Source organism: Megalobrama amblycephala, linkage group LG6, assembly GCF_018812025.1.
Source record: "Megalobrama amblycephala isolate DHTTF-2021 linkage group LG6, ASM1881202v1, whole genome shotgun sequence".
Taxonomy (NCBI): Eukaryota; Metazoa; Chordata; class Actinopteri; order Cypriniformes; family Xenocyprididae; genus Megalobrama; species Megalobrama amblycephala.
The window spans coordinates 4,123,466-4,142,877 of NC_063049.1; the positions used below are offsets into that span (position 1 = coordinate 4,123,466).

Consider the following 19,412-nt stretch of genomic DNA (forward strand, 5'->3'; position numbering starts at 1 on the left):
CAAACTCGCTTAAATAGGCGCTTTTACATTACTCTTTGAAACCAAATTTTCCTCCATCATCTTGTCAGTCAAAGGTGAGGTGAAATGGGCAAAGTGAGGTGCAACTCCTGTTCAGCCCACTTTGAATTGAGCAGACGCGTTCAGTTCTGTAACTGAATGGTCACATGCAGAATAAAGAAATAAAATATTAAGTTTTGTTGCCAAATTTAGATTTTTTTTTATTTGAATATTAGTCTATTTGTTTGATTTTTAATTATTTAATTATAATTTAATTAATTGCTTGTCATCAACTTGCAATTTCCTCGCGAACCCCCGTTTGGGAAACCCTGTTTTTTCATGCAGCCAAGCTACAGGTATCGCGTTTATTTTGTTTTTCCTTTTTTATTTAAAATATTCACAAACTTGTTAACGATATCATGAATAATATGATATTTTCTGATTGTCAAATATGTGGAAGTGAATGTGTTTTGTTTAAACGCCTTTACTGATCAGGTTAGTTGATAAAACAGAGGATCTGTCAGATTTACATTACATAAATTCATCCATTTTTCCCGAAATAAACGTAAGTGGCTGTTGAACTGGGATAAGAAAGTAAACTTTGTTTTATACGCATTGTATCTGATATGAATAAACAACTTTTAAACTGTCAAATTATAATTTAAAGGATTATCGCAACTTCCATATGAGTGTATGGAATCTGCATTTAACAAACTATAAATGTCTTTTTTATATATAGCCTATACCTCATTCAAATGTCTGAAACCTCAAATAAACATGTGGTTGAAAACTGAATAGTTGTGAAATATGAAAAGCACAGAGCGCGTCAATCTCTGGCTCAGCGCCAGCAGCGGGAAAGCATGTTTGAATTTAGCAGTGGCGTATTGAACGTTCTCATCACACCGGCGTTAAAAAAGTTAAAATCGATCGGGTGAATGGGGACAAATTGAAACTGAGGGGGCACAAATCAGATCTGAGGGGCAATGCCCCCTTTTGCCCCCTCGTGGCGCCGGGCCTGGATACAGATTGCCCGAAGCCTCAGTGCATGTTGTGCAGTGAAGTTCTAGCTGCTGCAATGTTTCTTTTACATGGCTGAAAATAACCGTGCTTTCTGTTACTGAGCCTGTGTCTGTCACTCATCCTCTTAAAAATGGAAGCTTGTGTGTAGCTTTGTTGCATAATATTGAAACTTTGTTGATGTTGTTATTGTAATGCGTGTTCTGGTTATTTGCGCATGATTAAATGAGTCTTTATATGGGGATAAAAGCTGTTGCGTTTTTTTTTTTTTTTTTTTTTTGAAGTGGGGATTGGGGTGCGCCAACCCGGTTGGGACGGTTGGGTGCGCAGGAAAAAAAGTTTGGGAACCGCTGCTCTAGACCAATGTCGCTGGCATCAGTCTGTACACAAAAAGGTTTAGTAAAGTTAGGGGTTACAAGTACAGGTGCTTGTACCAAGTCTTGCTTGAAAATGCCAAATGCCTGTTGGTACTGGTCAGTCCAAGACCAAGTGAGGTTCTTTTGTTTTAGAGAGTGCAAGGGAGCAGCTTTCTCTGAAAACTGGGGTATAAACCAGTAATACCAGCCTGCAAGTTCCAAAAATCTTTGCACCTCTTTCACAGTTTGAGGTACTTGAAATGACTTTACTGCAGCAACCTTAGTTGGGTCTGTAGTCACTCGTTTTCTGAAACTATGTGCCTGAGGACTATATTTTTGAAGGAGGTTGCATTTCTTTAGGTTAAGAGTGAGACCAGCCTCATGAAGACATGAGAGAACTTGATGATGGTGTTGTAGATGTTCAGAGATGGATTGCGAATACACAACAATATCGTCAATGTACACCATGCAACATTTTCCTTTAAATCTCTGGAGTTGGGTAACGCGCCGGCACGTTTTGCAGGATTTTTTTCACATTGCAAAACAGACTTAAAATACTCCGTCATTTCTTGTCATAGAGACATAAATAATATATCAGTTGAAACTATAGAATGTCTTCTTTTATTTGTGTACACTCAGAGTAAAAACACAATGTTGTACTTTTTGTAAAATAAAGAAAACTAACATGATGCGTGATCTCTCGTCTCCCTCTGAACGAACTCCAATCTGATAGTTCTCAGAAAATGAACTGTAACTTATGAATACTAATGACAAAAAAAATGACACTTATGTCTAAAGAAACATTGAAATGTCAGGATTTAAATCATGTAAGTCAAATCAAAAACAAACATTCTGTGTTTATGTAATCTGTATGAAAAGAGAGTCATGTCAGAAGTCCATGATTCAGCTCATTATCCGCTAATGCGGCCACACCCACGGAGGGAGCGCTATTCAGACGCAAATTCAGAGGCAATACTTGTATGCATTGTCTCAATCGTGTATTTATTGTCTTGAAAAGTTTTTATCTGGATGTTAAAGCCATGGTTAGCGATCTCTAGAAGACATGCCGTTCCTGGTTCCTGTTCTTCTTTATATGAATTTGTGGCCTAAAGGTGTACAGAGCGCCCTCCGGCTGCAAGTATGAATTGAAAACACAGTATCCAGCACTCATAGTGATGACAATAAATATTGAATAAATATTACTCCTCAGTATAGAAAATTGACATAAACATATAAGAATCCATCAATATTTCTCCAAATGTGCATGCTTTTACGCTAAAAGCCTATATGAAATGCCATAGAGGTAACATAATTGTTCAGACACTTTGCATCACAGAAATACATTATATTTCAAAGAATATAATAGAATACCATTATTTTAAATTGTAATAATATTTCACAGTATTGCTGTTTATGATGAGCTGAGACATGATTACAGAAGGTTATTTCAGAGCCTACCTGACTGAAAGGCTTCATTAATATGCAAGTCATTTCAGGTCATTATTATGTGATTCTTTTGTCTTCTCGGGTGTAAATGACCAGGTGTAATTCATGATGATTCACGCCTCCCACATACTGTGTTTCTTGACAAAAAGTGTCTTACAAAACCTAAATCAATATATTGTTTTATATGAAGGAGTAGGCAGCATAATTTTTACATAATTCTGAAGCAAAAACTCTAGTCTACAACCTCCAATACCCAGAAGTCTTGTGAACACAGATTTAATATACTTTTTTTGGCCTTATTTCAGTGACTTAAGTTTTTTTTTTTTTTTTTCAATAACCACACATAAACAACCAAATAACCACTTTTAAGGTCTAGAATGCTGAAGATTGTAGATCCATGCAATCACTCCAGGATCTCTTGAATATGGGGCATTAGGCATCTAGGTGAGTTTTAGAGATTAGACCTCTGTAATCGACAGAATCTGGACCCTACATCTAGGGCCCTATGAAATCCGTTTTATTTTTTCCCAAATTCCGTTTTTATTTTTTCTTAAATTCTGTTTTTTCTATTCCATTTTAATGGTTGAATTAAATTTTAGCAATCAAAAAGCATGTCTAATTAATATGAAATAATGAATATTGTCCAATTTACCAACAATTTATTATTACAATTAAAATTACATTTTTTTAGGGCCCTATGACGTTTTATTCTTTCCCCTCAAATTTAATTTTTTAGCAAATTCTGTTTTCTGGATTCCATTTTAATGGCTTAATTACATTTTAATAATCAAAAAGAATGTCTAATTAATTGAATTCTTAAAGACAACAATATTTATTAATTAGAAAATATATTTTTATGAAATGTTTTGTTTTTTCAGAAATTCTGTTTTGTATTTTAATTTTTCTGGCAATCAAATGAACGCATACCATTTAATTTATCTTTTAATCATTAAATTAAACTTTTTTGTCAAACAATGTGCTGCACAACAGAGCTTTACTGTTAACATTAAAACATGGAAGAAAAACTGAGACTACTCTTTAAAATATAGTTTTAATAATGTAGGCTATTATTAAATTAATTTATCTAAATTCTACTGTACAACACTAATATGTTTCTGTCAAGTTAAATTTAACTTTTATTTTGACGGGTTGCCTAGAGCTTTGAGTTTTTATGAATGGATTCCGCGATTCTGTCCGCGTTTTCTGCATCGCGGAAATCATAGGGCCCTATACATCCTTTTTTAGGACAACTACAGGAGAAGCCAAAAGAGAGGAAGATGGTTGAATAACTCTTTTTAGATCACAATCTGAAGTTATTACAAGCACTTGATGACATTAATAATCACACAAAGCTTGATGCTAATTGTCACTCTAAATATATCTTAAGATGTATTCTTGAAAGCAGTATAGATAATGTTTCTGATGTGGTACAAATTTTTTTTTTTAATCTTAATTTAATGCTTTATATTATGCAGCAGACGATGTTAAAGCCCTTTACGATACATACATGAGGAAAATGCATTGTTGGTCAGCGCCACCAAGCGTGAATTAGCAGAAGGTGATCAGTTGTTGCATGTTCGGCGTGAGAGGTCAAATCGTTGGTGATTTGCCTTGCTTTTTCACATTGCGCTAAGTGTGAAAGGGCCTTAACATGTATACAAATCAAAACTTTCCTTCATGCGAGACCAGCACGGTTCAGACATGCCCTACGGCAGATCAGCACATTTGTACTGAAACACTCCCAAACGTAGGCATATTCAAGTCATGACTGTTTACCTGTGCATTCTCTAATTAAAGATGAATCAAATAATTCAATAATTCAGTATTAATTTTTTATTCAGTTTGTACTTTTATTTATATTTTTTCATTTACTTTGTTGAATTTCACACCAAGACAGAAGTTTATCTAACATTTTTATTGTGAAGTATTGAACTGAATTGAATAAATGAAACCAAAATTAATTTCACAGATATTTGCTGGTGGCATTTAAAACACATCTTAATATCAGGTGGAAACAGGAGAACATTAAAGTTTCTTTCCAGAATGAGTTTTCAAATGATGTTTCATGTTTCTTTTATTTGCGAAACTCATGTCACACTGAAGACACGTGAAAGGCTCTTCAGTGTGACTTGTTATGTGAACCTCAAGGCTTGCATTGCTTAAGCACGTCATTCCACAGTGAAGGCACATGAAAGGCGTATCTCCAATGTGAGTTAATACATGACTCTTAAGACGTTTACTGTATGTATAGCCCTTTCCACATTGATGACATATAAAAAGGTTCTCTCTTGAGTGAGTGCTCATGTGGGTTTTAAGAGTTAATTTACATCCGAAACTCTTTCCACAGTGATCACAGGTAAACGACTTCTCTCCAGTGTGAATTCTCATGTGGACTTTAATCTGTCCTTTGCTTGAAAAACTCTTTCCACACAGATCACATGTAAATGGCTTCTCTCCAGTGTGAATTCTCATGTGGACTTTAATCTGTTTTTTGTGTGGAAAACTCTTTCCACACTGATCACATGTGTACGGCTTCTCTCCAGTGTGAATTCTCATGTGAATCTGTAGATTTCCTTTTAGTGAGAAGCTCTTCCCACACAGATTGCAGGTAAAAGGCTTCTCTCCAGAGTGAATTCTCATGTGGACATTAAGGGTTGTTTTTTGAGTAAAACTCTTTCCACACTCTTGACAGGTGTAATGACTCTTTCCAGTGTGAATTTTCATGTGGATATTAAGGCTTGATTTTTGAGTGAAACTCTTTCCACACTGCTGGCAGGTGAAAGGCTTCTCTCCAGTGTGAACTCTCATGTGGATTGTAAGGTTTTGTTTTCGACCAAAACATTTTCCACACTGTTGGCATGTGAAAGCACTACTATTTTCTGTCTTCAGAACTCTTTTTTGTGAGGGAACCATTTTTGTCATTGAGCAACTAAAAGATTTTTCTTCAATTTTGAAATCATGATCTTTTTCATGATTTTTCTCTTCCAATTCCTCCAGTTCTTGACTCTCCTCTTTCAGCTGCATCAGGTCTAAAGCAAAACAAATATAAGTTAACCCTAGTTTAATGGCACAAAACAACAAACATAAAAGCATTAAAACATCAACACTCACTAACATGGTATACTACATCCTATATGCACTAAGCTACTGAAAGGGTTTTTTAAATCAAATTAATTACATGATGTGCAGATTAATTATTCAAATTAACCTCGTATTAATCTCACATCAGTTCTGGCAGAAAAATTATCCCCAAAAAGATCATTAGCAAACACTGGTCTTCATCCACTTATCCTTCAAGAGCCAAAATATTTATTAGAGAAGAGGAGAAATGTAGATGACAAAGGTTTTGTGTGTAAGTGCATTGGTTTAAGGATGTGAGATGGTCAGAGGTTAGTTACCCCAGTTCCCTTTCAGTCGGTCACGTTCAACGTACGTCAGTAATGACCGACGAATTGGGATATTGCCAGAGAGCCCTATCAGCTTCGAGTGAACTAAAACAAGCCAATGGATTTGGTGTGCGATATTTGCATAATGCACACCGCCCCCGCCAGATGGTATAAATAGGAAGCAGATGCAATCACACTCTGTCTTTCACTTTGGAGACAACCTGTGTGTTCCTGCTATTAGACAGAGTGACTTCTCAAGCCTTCGAAGAGCTTTTCTTCTACAGTGCTGGCGTTAAGGCACCTTACAACAAGGCTGCAAGCTTTCCCAGAGCGAGCTTTTTGAGCTATTTATACAGCTCTTGACCGCTGTTTTCACAGCATCATTTGCCCCGTTTGGTTTGCGATTTGGGCCAGTTCCTCTGTGCATATGATTCGGAGTGGTGTACCTGCAGTCACATCGCGGCTGTTCCGTGTGCTTCAGCACAAAGAACAAGGAGCTGTCCATTTCCCTCTTCTAAAAGAGCTTCACAGACGGACATTGCATCTTTTTCAACACGACATTCCCTGATCTCATGTCTGCTTAGCGTGCTGAGACTGTGTTTGTGGGTGGTTCATGTTCTCGTGAGAGCATGCCCACGTCGGCGGGTTGTTCATCTTGCCTTGCTCATAAGGGCTTGAGTGCTCAGCGCGCCGTGTGCCTTCAAGCTGCTGGCTGACAGTGCATTGTTAGGCATGGCAATGGCAACCCAGCGCGTTGTTGGGCGCTCTAGATGCATGGTAGAGACTCAAGTGCCTCAAATGAGGTGGAGTCCCCTCACCTATTCCCCAATCTAGTTTCTTTTTCTGAATCAGAAAAGTGCTACTTTGGTGAATAAGCCAAGGTGACCAGAGGATCACAGTGGGGCAAGTGGATTGCTGGTCCTTCTCATGGGTGACCTAGCGTTTAAGTCAGGGCTCCAGCAGAGGATCAGATGTCGACTGCTACATTGGAAAGTGGGTTGTTGCACTCTGGAAATGAAGACGAGACTGAGTGTCTCACGGTTGTGATGTGTGCTCATGCTGAACCAGATTCAGAGTTGACAACCATGCCTTCCCAGGCCCCTGGAGGCGTAGTGTGACATGTACTCGCCTTGCCCCGCCCCATCTTTAGCCCGGACGTGCATGAAAAACTTGGCAGTATGGAACTCTTTTGGTGCCATATTTGGAACACCAAATCAACTATAATCTGCATTAAAAGTTTTACCTCTCTCACTACCCTCTATGGTGGGATGGCAGTGCTACTGGCACACCACCTCTGCCCTGCATGCGCTTTAGCCCTCGGCAGGTCTGTGGAAGGCCAAAGCACTCACTGCATATGGGTAGTTCTGAGTCAGGGTTGAGCTACGCATGATGCAAGTCATAGCGCAGGCCCCTGGCCAGACAATGTCCACCATGGTGGTCCAGAAACACCCCTGGCAAGCTTTGCAGTGGTGTGCGTTGTCATCAAAGTGCGCTTTCTCAATGCTCTCATCTCACAAGCTGGCCTAAAACCCAGCCTGCTTAGTCCACAGCCAAGCCAGGTGGCTAGCAAGAAGCGGTTCTCGAACAGGTGACCAGTAGCAGAGATAGACAGTACTTCAGGAGACGATTCCCGGAAGAGGGCCGGGTGGAGAATTTGTTCTGTTCTGTTCCGCCCATGAATTAGAACTGTTTCCCAATCCTCCAGGTCCCAAGAAGGCGCGGCTGGCAGTGTGAGAGGCCCCGCCTCGCCACTCTCAGCCCCCTCTCACTTCGCCAGCAGGTCCCAGTGTGTTGGTCGAGGCCGCCTCCCATGTGCCGTCTCCTATACACACTGCCACCTGCAGAGTCTGACCCCACTTCGGGCTGCTATGCTGTCTGAGTCAGGTCCCAGCACTCTGCCTCGCGGCCGGTACGTCTGTGGTGCCTTTGGTCCCGCTGGCTCGGTGTCTGGAAGCCTGGCTAGTGCTTCCCAGCCTGTCCCGCTGGCTCATTCGTACCATCAGACTCGGCTATGCGATTCAGTTCGCCCGACGTCCCCCGGTGCTCAAGGGTGTCCATTACACTCATGTGTCCCTGGACAATGCACCTGTTCTCCGGGTGGGGATTGCTGTCTCCTGGTGAAGGATGCAATCGAGCCGGTCCCTCTAGCCGAAATGAAGTCAGGGGTTTACAGCCCCTACTTCATTGTACCCAGGAAGGGTGGTGGGCTACGGCCAATCCTGGATCTGCGTGTCCTAAATCGGTCCTTTCACAGGCTGCCGTTCAAGATGCTTACGCAGAATCGCATTTTCGAATGCATCCGTCTCCAGGATTGGTTTGCAGCGATCGACCTGAAGGACGTGTACTTTCATGTCTCGGTTCTGCCTTGACACAGACCCTTTCTACGGTTTGTGTTCGAGGGTCGCCCCGCGTCTTTACAAAGATTGTGGAGGCGGCCATTGTTCCGCTCAAGGAACAAACTACCTTGACGGCTGGCTCATTCTGGCCAACTCGCGGGAGCAGTTCGAACACGGGGACGTGATGTTAGCTTACCTCAGCCGGTTGGGTCTTTGGGCAGAGGATCTCTTATTTTGGTATGGAACAGGACTCGGTCGCCCGGACAGCACACCTCACAGAGGAGCGCGTCCAGTCAGTGTTGAACTGCCTGAGTACGCTCAAGCGGAGGACAGCGGCCCCAATGAAACTTTTTCAGAGGCTCCTGGTGCATATGGCATCTGCAGCCGCAGTCACGCCGCTCGGATTGCTTGATATGAGGCCGCTTCAGCACTGGCTTTACGGCCGGGTCCCGATATGTGCATGGCAGTGCGGTATGTTCCGTGTCCTTGTGACACCGAACTGCCATCGCACCCTGACTCAGTGGTTGGATCCTTCATTCCTGCGGGCATGAGTTCCCCTCGAACAGGTGTCCAGGCATGCTGTGGTCTACACAGATGCTTCTGCCACCGGGTGGGGAGCCACAGGCATGCAGTATCAGGTCTGTGGACAGGGCCTTAACTGCATTGGCATATCAATTGCCTCGAGTTGCTAGTAGGGATGGCCATTTTTCCAAAATATTATATTCAAACCTGGGCCGGATACATGCATCCATTTACTCCAGTAGAGTTCCCCGCCTGGTGAACCCTATCAAGTTCCTCCGCCTCCCCTTGCAGCTCGGACATTGCGAAGTGTCTGATGCCAGGCCAAATTTCCATATCTGATGTTGAGGTTTGGCTGGATGCCATATGTCACGACCCCTCCACGTGAGTGGTCCCATATGTGTATTGTCCACGGTCAAACTCCCCATGATAAGCCCGTTTCTCTTAGCAGAGCCAGCTCTGCCGTCACCTGTCAGATGAGTCTCCCCCTATCTCTAGGATGGAGCCATCCCAGGGACTCCATATGCGTACTGCCCATGGCCAGTCCATATGTGTATTTCCATGTAAATTCATCCCCTGCAGGGTAGATGGTGGCCTCCGCAGCGTTCACTTCTCCGTAGGGTTCGCTTCCCCAGTGTTGTCTAAGTCTTACTGTAGTGGGTCTTGTGGAACAGCAGTAGACTCTCTCTGTGTAAGCTAACCCCCTTCACCGCCCCCCAGGTGCGCCGGGTGCCTAGAGCTTACACTGGGTGCTGGAAGGGGTCAGTAACTGTAGCATTTCATTTGAGATCCCAATTCATCGGTCACTACTGACGTATGTCGAACGTATACAACTCTCGTTCCCTGAAGGAGGGAACGGAGACGTAAGTCCCATCGCCACAGTTCCTTGGCCTTTGCTGTAGTGAAGACTCAAGGTTGTCTCCTCAGCCAAAAACAGAGTGTGAATGCATCTGCTTCCTATTTATACCACCTGGAGGGGGCGGTGTGCATTATGCAGATATCGCACGCCAATTCCAATGGCTTGTTTTAGTTCACTCTAGGGCTGACCGATATATCGCATGCGATTGTAACGCGCATTTCGTCAGTAAAGCCGGTTCCCTGATTACCGCTAAATCGCCATCACCTGCTTTCAAATGGAGCGGCATTTAATAGACAGAGTCGTAGATCACTGACAAGCCATGCAATATCGCGTTCATATCGCACATGAATTGCCTTCGATAATGAACACGATATTGCGTGGCTTGTCAGTTAACTATGGCTCTGTCTATTAAATGCCGCTCCATTTGAAAGCAGGTGATGCTGATAGGGCTCTCTGGCGATATCCCAATTCGTTGGTTACTACTGACGTACGTCTCCGTTCCCTCCTTCAGGGAACGAGGGTTACATGCGTAACCAAGACGTTTTCAAGGCAGGTGACTTGACTTTTAGGTTGTTTCAATTTTGTCAGGTAGGTCTAAAATAGTAGAAAAAGTAGTAACTGAGCAAATTGTACATTTTTTATTTATGGGTCAAAAATCACATGATTTGTGTCTGCAACAAATTAAATTTACAATAATCATTTTACTTAAAAAAAAAAAAAACATGTTAAATTCAAGCATGTCTACTTTCATATTTCTTTCAGAAAATGAGTGATGGTTTCTCTAGATAAGACTCTTAGTCCTCGTCTGGGATCACGTAGAACGCTTTGAAGTAGGGCTGGACGATAATGGCCTAAAATCAAAACCTCGATTAATTGAACATTTTACCTCGATTATGATGAACAATTATTAATGAACAATTATTTTGTTTTTGCAGCTCACTTTCAGCAGTTATTTTATCTATGGTTCGTAACATTTCTTACAGATTTCTGCTCGTTGTAAATCAGATACGATAAATTAGCACAGTACCAATACATAATGAGAACGATTGCATGTGTGAAATAGTCATACTGTCTCTCTATTAATTGTGAAGCTGTGGGTTGTAAATAGTTAGTTCAAAAGCAAAAAAATATATGCTATAATAAGTTTTGAGTTTCTAAGCTACTTTAGTGATAAATCTCAGGACAGTGCTGACAACTAGTTTCTGCTCCTCCTCAGTGTGCGCTAACTTCGTGTTTTGAGCAGCTGCTGTTTGTATGAGTGTTCGTGTGCCACAATGCAGTTGCGCGAGCACGGTAGCTTGATATAATACACATCCGATCGTCTAAATCGCTTGAATGTCCAAACTGGCAAACCTTAAAACATGCGTGTTGACTGGACGGGGCGGAGTCATGTGACTACACACGCGGTAGTATGTTTTTAAGTGGGAAGTATTAACAGGATTAAAAAAATGAAATAACCGACATGGGAAAATTACATTGGTTAGAGGTTCAGAATTCCGGTTTCGATTACTTCGATTATTCGTCCAGCCCTACGTTGCACATAACCCTTGCACTGAAGCATCGTCTTCTTACTAGATCACAAACTAAATTTGTTCATTATCTCCGTTTATTATTATATCATGCATCTTGCAGCTTTACAGTCCGTACAACAAGAGATCATCTGATGATTATGTAAAGGACGTACATGAGTGGATATTTCACACGAGTCGACTGTAAGTTATGCAAACCAAAGATTAAAACGCTGTTTACTTCAAAGATTTAAAGCACAAACAGGAAGTTAATAACAGCCTTTTAAAATGATTATATCAAATATCTATTTCTGATTTAATTACAAAGATGATCTGCCATGGTTTAATCTGTCCCGCCACAGTTTTGTAATGAACAATGGTTTTCATTGTTTTCAATTTAGAAATACATACTGGGTTTAATGGTACACAAAACTGTTTTGGGCACACAAATGATGTCACAAAAATATCATTTATTCTGTAGAGGCTAAATTTCAGTAAGGATCAAATGAGTTCAGCTTTGAGAATGAAACTAACCTGTTTGTTCCTCAGTTTCGTCATGTTTCACACTGAACACTTCTTCAATCTTTATGTCTTCACTCTCCTCTTTAATAAACGCCATCTTTACAATAGTGTGTCACGAGATCTCAGCTGAATCAGGAGTTTTCCTGTGTGTTTAAGATGAGAATAATTATCAGAAATCAAAACAAATCCACAGTAAATCATTATGGCTGATATATCAAGAGGGTGGTAACAGTTATGTTCAGGGTTAGGAAGAAAATGTAATTAAATTTAAACAATTAAAACAGTAAAGAGTTACTGAAAATTAATACATAATTGAACAGTAAGTGCTATAAAACTGGGGTAACACTTTACAATAAGGTTCATTAGTTAAACATTAGTTATTGTATTAACTAACATGAACTAAGCATGAGCAATACAATTGTAACTGTATTTACTAATTTTCGTTAATGTTAACAAAATGAGACGCACATTTTGTTACTAAAAAATGAGAAAAAACATCTTTTCTCTCATGTGTGGACGCGTTTTACTCAGAAATAACGCTCATAAAAGTGAGATAGAGCACTATGCTATTACATTATAATGTAATATAAAAAAGGTGTGAAGGGACTAAGCCTATTTGAAAACTTTAAATGCTTACAAAACACAAACCTTTCTTCAGCTGATTCTCAACAGACGCCCAGCGCGCCGCAGTCTTATGACGTCACAACGCCACTCCAAAATAAAAGTCCTGGTCATAGTCTAAAATCTTCTATTTATTATTGGCGGGAGGCAACTAACAATTAAAGTGCAGGTAAGGTACATTATAGTACATTTGAACCCATAGTGTACTACAAGTGGTAACTAAATATATTTTAAAATACAGAGATAGTATTAAAAGCACATTTTAGTTATTTCATGGTGTCTCAAAATAGCACAGTTGAGTACACTTAGATGTTCTTAGGATTATCTTAAGAAGTACTAAAGAAGAGTTTGTAGTATATTAAGTACAAAATTAGTGCACGAAAACTTGAAGTACATTATAGAAGTGTACTTGTTTTTCACCTGGGATAGCCCTACTGTGCTGTAACATGGTGTGGTCTAGCCATTCTGGTATAATGACACAACAATCTTGTTCACTGCTCTGCTCACCAATCCACTCACATGCTCTGATAATAATAGCTTGGACTGTACATTATTTTGATAATTGATCAAAAAATAAACCTGTTAAATCTGATTCTGGTGTATAGAACTGAATGAAAAAGTAATATTTTGATATTTCATATTATTTTAATATATTTTCTGTCCAATTTTGGTATGTTACTTTAAATAAAAGTGTTTATTTTATTTTATTGGCTTGTAGTTTTTAAATTCAAATTCAATAAAATGATTGAATTTAATTTAAAAGTCTAATATTAATACAATTATATATATTAAAACAAATTAAAATAAGATATTTTTTAAAAAGAATTTTTCGGTTTTTGGCCAGGTGCATCCAGAATTTTCATTTCTGTGCATCTCTTCTGGTTTTCATTAGTGAGGTTATAATTCATTAAATATTACCAATGAACACTGTTGGGACTTTGCATAGCTAATTACTTGTCATTCCAGATTGAACCAATACCAGTGTTTTCAAAATATAAGTATCTTTATCATTTTATCCCAGCACTGGATCTGGATATGTGTAGCTTGACATAGTGTTGACTCTTCACAGACCTACTGTATGGAACTTTTTATTTAATGAACAAGAAATAAAACCTAAAAATGTTTTATATGAATTTGACAAAGTTCAACAGCAAGTATTTTACTTGAATTACTTGTGTGCTGATCTACTTTCTTCCACCAGGTTCACATCTCAAGTGGTTAAGCCTCCATTACTAATTCAAAACCAAGCATCACTTCTTGAAGCGACAAGGTGTCCAGCCAAGCGTCTGGTGCAAGAAATCAGAACAGGCATTTGTCCTTTTTTCTCTTTTTTTTTCACAAACCTCTTTGTAGAGGCATATAAAACATATGAAAAGCCATGATGCCACCACCACATGCCTGTATAGCACTCTATGAAGTGGTGGCACCATGGCTTTACATATGCTTTATATGTCACAGCTCTGCTGTTGTTATTGGAGGTACGACTGAACCGCAAGCGTGTGCAGAGCTTACTGAAGTAACAGCCAAGAATAAATGACATTTAATAAACGTTTATATCTTAGATTATATCTATAATATTTATACCTTTTATGATGCTATATAAAGGCTTAAAAACAAGCACAATTTACACACAATGATCCATGATATCATGATATATTTACACTCTAAAAAATGCTGGGTTGTTTTTTTAACCCAAATGCTGGGTTCAGCCTGCTGGGTAATTTGGGTAAAATTGGGATTAAAATGTTTTAATCAAGTAGATTCATTAAAAAAGATAAAGATAAAAACAAATGGAGCCAGCACAAAAATAAATTTAAGAAGCAGGTATAAGACTTGTTAGCACTGCCAGCTAATCTTGTAAAGATATTACTAATCAGATGTTTCTTTCTGTTCTTTTACAGCAATGGATTTTTTTATTACACAGAAACTCATCAACTGGAATCTTGAGTGCCTCATTGAAAAACTTTTTCTTTGTAGGTACAAATATTTTTCTCATATTCACACAGATGCATCCACAGCCAGTAGGGTGTTCATTCTAATGCCTGATCTGATATTAATGATTCATGTACAGTCAGATGATCGTTGTCTGTGTGTCAGTAAACTAAACCGTGACTAAACTTCACCATGCGTTGTTTCTCTTAGTAGGATGAAAATCTGTTATTTAACAGGGATTAAATTATATAAAGAAAGCGATCTAATTAAGCTCCCTTTGCAGTCTTTGGAGTAGCGCATAGGAAAAATGCCTTTTTTTTTTTTCAAAATTATGACAATTTTGGATGTAAAAAGCATATTAACATTATAAGTGCACCCCAGGAAACAATAAAGAGTTTTGCGATAAACTCGCCCTGTTTGATTGAAAGCTTCAGCGCGTGCTCCTCCTAGGACTTTCTTTGATCACTTTCTTTATATTTAAAGGTGCCCTAGATTCAAAATTTGAATTTACCTTGGCATAGTTGAATAACAAGAGTTCAGTACATGGAAAAGACATACTGTGAGTTTCAAACTCCATTGCTTTCTCTTTCTTATGTAAATCTCATTTGTTTAAAAGACCTCCAAAGAACAGGCGAATCTCAACATAACACCGACTGTTACGTAACAGTCAGGATCATTAATATGTACGCCCCCAATATTTGCATATGCCAGCTCATGTTCCCAACATTATGAAAGGCATTACATAAGGGCAGCCAGGATTAACGTCTGGATCTGCACAGCTGAATCATCAGACTAGGTAAGCAAGCAAGAACAATAGCAAAAAATGGCAGATGGAGCAATAATAACTGACATGATCCATGATATCATGATATTTTTAGTGATATTTGTAAATTGTCTTTCTAAATATTTCGTTAGCATGTTGCTAATGTTCTGTTAAATGAGGTTAAAGTTACCATCGTTTCTTACTGTATTCACGGAGACAAGAGCCGTCGCTATTTTCATTTTTAAACACTTGCAGTCTGTATAATTCATAAACAACTTCATTCTTTATAAATCTCTCCAACAGTGTAGCATTAGCCGTTAGCCACGGATCACAGCCTCAAACTCATTCAGAATCAAATGTAAACATCCAAATAAATAATACACTCACATGATCTGAAGCATGCATGCAGCATGCATGACGAACATCTTGTAAAGATCCATTTTGAGGGTTATATTAGCTGTGTGAACTTTGTAAATGCACTGTTTTATAGTCAAGAGCTTGGGGGCGGGGAGCGCGAGATTTAAAGGGGCCGCAGCCTGAATCGCCGCATATTTAATGATGCCCCAAAATAGGCAGTTAAAAAAATTAATAAAAAAAAATCTATGGGGTATTTTGAGCTGAAACTTCACAGACACATTCAGGGGATACCTTAGACTTATATTACATCTTGTGAAAAAACGTTCTAGGGCACCTTTAAAAGTCTCTTGTGACTGACCCATTCACCTGTAAAGTGTTGCCGCCATCTAATGGCGTATTAATGTAACTTTCACTCAATCTATATTACGCACCAATGGACATATTTATATAAAATAATATTTATTAAACAACAAATAAACACTATTGTACAGTTCAGTCACATGTAAAGCACTAGTGTGACCGTGACGGCTGTCAAGTGTGCCGTGGATAATCATAGACATTATAATAAACACTAGACGCCCTATTGGCTGCTTTGGACTGTTGTTGCAATACGTCAACAAGTCGCCCATATTGTGCAGGGCAAGACTGCGCTGTTAACAAACACAAGTAAACGGTTTTTCTGGATTAAAAACAAAAATAATGTTTACATTTATCAACCAATTTCAGTGGTTTATAATGTACGCGGTGTACAAAAAGTTCTAGTTACTTAAAATCTCTATAGTTAGACATATAAAATATTTATTTTAACAAGAAATAGTCAAAGCTCAGGCTTGTCATGTATTTGGCTGTTTTATTCTTGCATAAGAATGGTGAAAACGCCCATATTGAGATATTAATTTTCACATTAAAGCTGCTGTAGGTAACTTTTGTAAAAAAATTTTTTTTACATATTTGTTAAACCTGTCATTATGTCCTGACAGTAGAATATGAGACAGATAATCTGTGAAAAAATCAAGCTCCTCTGGCTCCTCCCAGTGGTCCTATTGCCATTTGCAGAAATACACCGCTCCCGGTAAGAAACAACCAATCAGAGCCAGGAGGAGTGTCTTAGCAGTGTCAATCAATCAAGCTCGCGTGCGCGCTGATCTCACCCCTCCCATGCACAGCGCCAGCGCATACAGGCTTCAAGATTACCGGTGTGCCGCAGCTTTGCTTATGGCGGAAAAACAATCCAAACTGCCAATTCCTCGAGTGGCACCTGCTCATAAAATAAAGATGGGTAAACGGAAAAAGACAGATGACGATGATAAAAAAGCCAAAAAGAAAGAATTAGATAGAGCCCGAAATAAAACGAGGGTAAATATCGGAGCGGCTTTTCCGAGGTGGAGGGAGCTATCCCTGCTTGATTTGTTTAATTTTTTAAGAACTACACAACTAAGATAATTTCAAAACAGGACTGACAAATTATGTATGGCATGGTTTCTTGTAGATTTCAGGGTGGTCCTTTGCATATAACATCGTTTTATTTCGCCATAAGCAAAGCTGCGGCACTCGGTAATCTTGAAGCCTGTATGCGCTGGCGCTGTGCATGGGAGGGGTGAGATCAGCGCGCACGCGAGCTTGATTGATTGACACTGCTAAGACACTCCTCCTGGCTCTGATTGGTTGTTTCTTACCGGGAGCGGTGTATTTCTGCAAATGGCAATAGGACCACTTGGAGGAGCCAGAGGAGCTTGATTTTTTCACAGATTATCTGTCTCATATTCTACTGTCAGGACATAATGACAGGTTTAACAAATATGTAAAAAAATTTTTTTTACAAAAGTTACCTACAGCAGCTTTAAATGAAATAAGGTTTTCTTATTGTGGAAAAGGGATTTTCTGTCTTTAACGCAATTTTAGCTTTTCTTGAGCTTAGAATTGACCACCATTGATAAAATTAAACAAATCATCAAATACAAATCACACAGGCTGCTTTCTGCATTTTATAGCACTAAAATGATTCTGATATTTACAGATAGATACTCCAAAAACATACAACAACAAAGATAACTGATGGATCCTTTATGGTAATACACATGACATGGTTCAACTACAGTGCAATACAAATAGTAAATATAAGAAAGTGAGAATTGTAAATAGTTTGTTATACACTATAAAAAATAGTTTATTTAGTATAGAATATAATATAATAATATATTGATAATAGCATATAGTGTAATAATACTATAATAATAGCAATAGAATATGTAGTATCATAGATTATCATAATCTATTATAGACTATAATAGATTGATAATCTCAAGTGGTAAAATAATAATAATCGCAAATACAATGTTATATCAATTGCAGAATAAAATAGACAATAATAAAAATAGTAAATTAAATAGTGACTAGTATAATAATAATATAGTATTGGTATAATAATAATAACAACAAAAGGCTATATAGTTTCCATCAGTCTCTTGGAAGAACAGTACACTGACAGGCTCTCCTCAGGTTGCAACGGGCTGAAAAGGAAATAAAAATATAAATGATTCACCATTTAATGGCAAACTTTTAAATATTGTAGATGAGTTGGGAAACTTCCCTTCTAGCTACTTCCCACTGTCTCCTCAACTCGTTGTCTTTGTGAAACCTTAAATGTGTGAGAAGCTAGCCAACTAACCTACATTACAGTAAGATTAACAAAATATAAGTCACCTAGCCGAAACGAGTACTTGTCATAAAAATCACTTTTAATAAAATAGAGATGCATATTTAAACTTTAGGAAATTTAGTTTATAAAATAACATGTAAGCTAAAACTATATTAGAAATCATGTAAACTCATGTCTCAACTTTCACAGCTAACTAGCGACATCGCTATCTATTTTAGTCTGACTACTATCAATTATATAATGACAAAATACTACCAGAAACAAATTTTCAGTCTTACCTGTGAAAGGTCATTCCCCGAGACTGGTTTTCAATTGTGCCGTGATTCGTACAGCCCCAAGCAGCACACGAAGCAGACATTTTTCTCACTTCCAGTTATTAGCGTTATGGGAATGTTGCCCTGCACAATATGTCGGTGCTGACGTACGATCCAGCGGCCAATAGGGCGTCTAGTGTTTATTATAATGTCTATGTGGATAATTACCAAATGCCAAAAAATAAATACAATAAAATAAATGCTACACCTCGTATCTCTATATTTCCTAATTTTTGTTTTCTTTTATTTAAAACAAAAAACAAAAAAACAATGATATAGGTCACCCTTTACGCTTGTTTGTGGGTTTTTACAAATATTTAACGAATGAAAAGGATTTTAAAGAGCATGTGACAAAACCTCTAACTCCATTGGATCCTCAAACTGTCAGTCAAACCTCATAAATCCGCCTCACCTTGTGAATGCAAAGGTAAATAAAGATCTGATGTTTGAAAAAAAAAATGTAAAGCGTTTTCTTTACTCAAAAACACTATGTCTATAAAGGGTAATGTTTTAATGTATTTGAAGAGTGGAGAAGAGTTCATCTGATATGTCCCATCTAGTTGTAGCCAATATGCTATGTAACGTTAAGGTAATTATTATCAAATCTAACATAGCACAATTCGACTTGCTCTGGAACAAATAATAGATTAATAAGACCAAAGGTTGCCTGTTTTATGTACTCAAATTGAATTATGTCTCATGTTTAACCACTATAAGAGCCAATGGCAAATCCCAGAAGCACTGGCCGAGATGAAGCTGTTCTCAGCGGCTACACGAGCACTGAACGTCCGCTGACGCACTCGAGCTCGCATCTCCGAAA

General features: G+C 38.7%; 1 protein-coding gene across 2 annotated transcripts; it reads right to left on the reverse strand.

Moving 5' to 3' along the window:
- Nucleotides 1-4,645: 4,645 nt before the first annotated feature.
- LOC125269722 (gastrula zinc finger protein XlCGF8.2DB-like) lies at nt 4,646-12,710 on the reverse strand. Of its 2 annotated transcripts, none has more exons than XM_048192676.1 (3): nt 12,595-12,710; nt 11,959-12,089; nt 4,646-5,845 (listed from the first exon to the last, which is right to left on the reverse strand). In XM_048192676.1, exons 2-3 carry the CDS (start codon nt 12,041-12,043, stop codon nt 4,842-4,844), a joined length of 1,089 nt encoding a protein of 362 aa, XP_048048633.1. In that variant the 5' UTR covers nt 12,044-12,089; nt 12,595-12,710; the 3' UTR covers nt 4,646-4,841. The 2 variants fall into 2 exon arrangements, with proteins under 2 accessions (XP_048048633.1, XP_048048634.1); XM_048192677.1 differs by lacking the exon at nt 12,595-12,710 and adding an exon at nt 12,415-12,541.
- Nucleotides 12,711-19,412: the final 6,702 nt, after the last annotated feature.